We start from the raw sequence: 2,876 nt of genomic DNA on the forward strand, positions 1-2,876 counted from the left end.
GCAGCAGCAGCAGCTCACAGCAGCAACTGTGGAGGCGCTGGTTGAGGCCCTCCGCAAAGACACAGCAGCAGCAGCAGCAGCACTGGCGGAGCAGCGGGGAGCAGCAGCAGCAAGAGAAGAAAGGAAGCAGCAGCTGCAGCGGGAACTCAGCAGCGCAACCTACAAGCAAATCGAAGACAGATACGTAGAGGGTCAGCAGCAGCAGCAGCAGCAGCAGCAGCAGCAGCAGCAGCAGCAGCAGCAGCAGCAGGTTCAGGTGTACGTACACCTCAGCAGCAGCAGAACGACCAGCAGCAGCAGCAGAACGCCGTTTCCAGCCTTTCACTTGCTGCTCCACGCGCATTAAATAATTAATTTAATTTAATTTAATTTAATTAATTATTTAATTTAATTTAATTTAATTTAATTTAATTTAATTTATTTAATTTATTTATTCTGCTGCTGCAGCACTGGCGGACTGCGAGGCGGAGCGGCTGGCAGTGGAGGACTTGGACAAATACCACAAGGCCCTCGACAGGGCTCTCATGAACTACCACGCAGCCAAGGTAGCTAGCTAGTTAGCTAGCTAGCTAGCTAGTGGCTAGCTAGCTAGCTAGCTAACTAGCTAGCTAGCTAGTGGCTAGCTAGCTAGCTAGCTAGCTAACTAGTGGCTAGCTAGCTAGCCACCTAGCTAGCTAGGTAGCTAGCTAGGCAGCTTGCCAGGTAGCTGGCTAGCTGGCTAGCTAGCTAGCTAGCTAGCCAGCCAGCTAGGCAGCTCGCGAGCAAGCTATTTAGGCAGCTAGCCAACTTACCAGCTAGCCCACAGGCCAGCTAGCTACCCGATAGCTCGCTAGCTAGCCAGCTAGCTAGCTGCTGGCTAGCTAGCTGCTGGCTAGCTAGCTAGCTAGCTGGCTAGCTAGCTAGCTAGCGAGGGGTTTGTCTGTTGCCGAGGGTGTGGGGTGCGTTGGGGTGTACGTACACCGCAGATCGAAGCGATAAACGAATCCTTGAAGGAACTTTGGCAAACACTTTATGCAGGAACTGATATTGACAGCATTGCAAGTTAGTTTTAATTAATTTAATTAATTAATTAATTAATTTAATTGATTTAATTCATTTAATTCATTTAATTCATTTAATTAATTCATTTAATGGATTTAATTAACTAATTCGAGTAAAGTCCTTTAATTAGACTATTTTTCCACTTATTTATGCAGGAACTGATATTGACAGCATTGCAAGTCAGTTTTAATTAATTAAATTAATTAATTAATTTAATTAATTTAATTGATTTAATTGATTTAATTAATTTAAATAATTCATTTAATTAATTTAATTAGTTAGTTCGAATAAATTCCTTTAATTTGATTGGCAATTCACTTATTTATGCGGGAACTGATATTGACAGTATTGCAAGTTAGTTTTAATAAATAAATTAATTAATTAAATTAATTTAATTGATTTAATTGGTTTAATTGATTTAATTGATTGATTTAATTGATTTAATTAATTAACTAATTCATTGAAATAGTTAATTTAAATAATTAATTTGTTTATTTTCCATTTTTTGATTCCTTTTCCTTTAAAGGCTAAAATGAGTTTCAAATGAGAAATTAAATTTAAAAGATTAATTTAATTCATTTTTAATTAATTTAATTCTTTTTAATTAATTTAATTCTTTTTTATTTCCCTAAAAGCCAAAATGAGTTTTAAAAGATAATTTAAATTGAGGGTTTAAAGGGGCAGCAGCATTTGTTTGTTTGCTGCAGTTCGGTCATCTGTAGCTGCAGCAGAGGACTCTGCTGCTGCTGCAGCAGCAGCAGCAGCAGCAGCAGCAGCAGCAGCATATGGGGGTTTAGCAGCAGGAGAGCGTTCTTACAACTACAGAGTTGTGATGAAAACCCCCAGTGGAAAAGAAATCGACATGCGAGGCCGCTGTTCTGCGGGTAAGTTCTAAACCCTTTTTTAGGGTTTGCGAGCCTCGCTGGGGCTGCAAACCCTTTTTTAGGGTTTGCGAGCCTCGCTGGGGCTGTAAACCCTCTTTTAGGGTTTTCAGGAAATCCACTGTCTTTGAATTCCCCTTTTCAAATTTAATTCATTTAATTATTTGTTTTGAATTCAAATTAAATATATTAATTGATTTAATTAATTGTTTTAAATTTAATTTAAATCCACGAATTAATTTAATTATTTGTTTTGAATTTAATTTACATCTATTAATTGATTTGAATTTAAATTTAATCTAAATCCATTAATTAATTTAATTAATTAAATTAATTTAATTGATTTAATTTAAATTCAATTTAAATTTAATTTAAATTCAATTTAAATCCATAAATTGATTCTGAATGGATTTGCGAAAAAGTCCGTTTTGGGTCATTTTTTGGTCTTTTTTGCTGCTTTTTCTCTCAAATTGAACTCCGAAGCAGCAGCAGCAAACAGGCAACAAAACAAAAGCAAAAAGCTTCGAAAAAGATCCCAAAAGTTGCAAAAAAAGAAAAAATAAATTCAAAAAAAAGTTTTTATTGCAGGCCAAAAAGTGCTCGCCAGTTTGGCCATCCGCCTCGCCCTCGCCGACAGCTTTGGGGTGTCTTGCCAGCTGCTGGCCCTCGACGAGCCCACCACCAACTTGGATTCTTTCAATTGCGAAGTCAGTTTTCTTTTTCTTTTCTTTTTTGAGCATTTGTTTCTTCTTTTGGATCTTTTTTAATTCCATTTTCGAACTCCTCGCGAAAAACTGTCCCCAAATCTCCAAAAACCGCTCCCGTAGCCCACTTTCTGCCAGCAGCAGCAGCAGCAGCAGCAGCTGCTGCTGCTGCTGCTGCTGCTGCTGCTGCTGCTGCTGCTGCTGCTGCTGCTGCTGCTTCTGCTGCTAATATTCCTCCCCCGCCTCCTCC

General features: G+C 38.8%; 1 protein-coding gene across 1 annotated transcript in view; it reads left to right on the forward strand.

Annotated features, from left to right (window-relative positions):
- The window catches only part of ENH_00013280 (DNA repair protein RAD50, putative), a gene marked incomplete at both ends in the record, with an annotated part of 7,314 nt that extends 4,625 nt beyond the window's left edge, over positions 1-2,689 (forward strand). The window contains 5 exons of the mRNA XM_013579050.1: positions 1-256; positions 966-1,041; positions 1,197-1,220; positions 1,749-1,925; positions 2,511-2,689. The exon at positions 1-256 is cut by the window's left edge and continues 393 nt beyond it. Of these exons, the coding sequence (XP_013434504.1) occupies positions 1-256; positions 966-1,041; positions 1,197-1,220; positions 1,749-1,925; positions 2,511-2,689 (712 nt within the window). The remainder of the gene's footprint in view (positions 257-965; positions 1,042-1,196; positions 1,221-1,748; positions 1,926-2,510) is intronic.
- Between the last annotated feature and the right edge of the window lie 187 nt (positions 2,690-2,876).

Source organism: Eimeria necatrix, genomic scaffold (assembly GCF_000499385.1).
Source record: "Eimeria necatrix Houghton genomic scaffold, Enh_scaff1417, whole genome shotgun sequence".
Classification (NCBI taxonomy): Eukaryota; Apicomplexa; class Conoidasida; order Eucoccidiorida; family Eimeriidae; genus Eimeria; species Eimeria necatrix.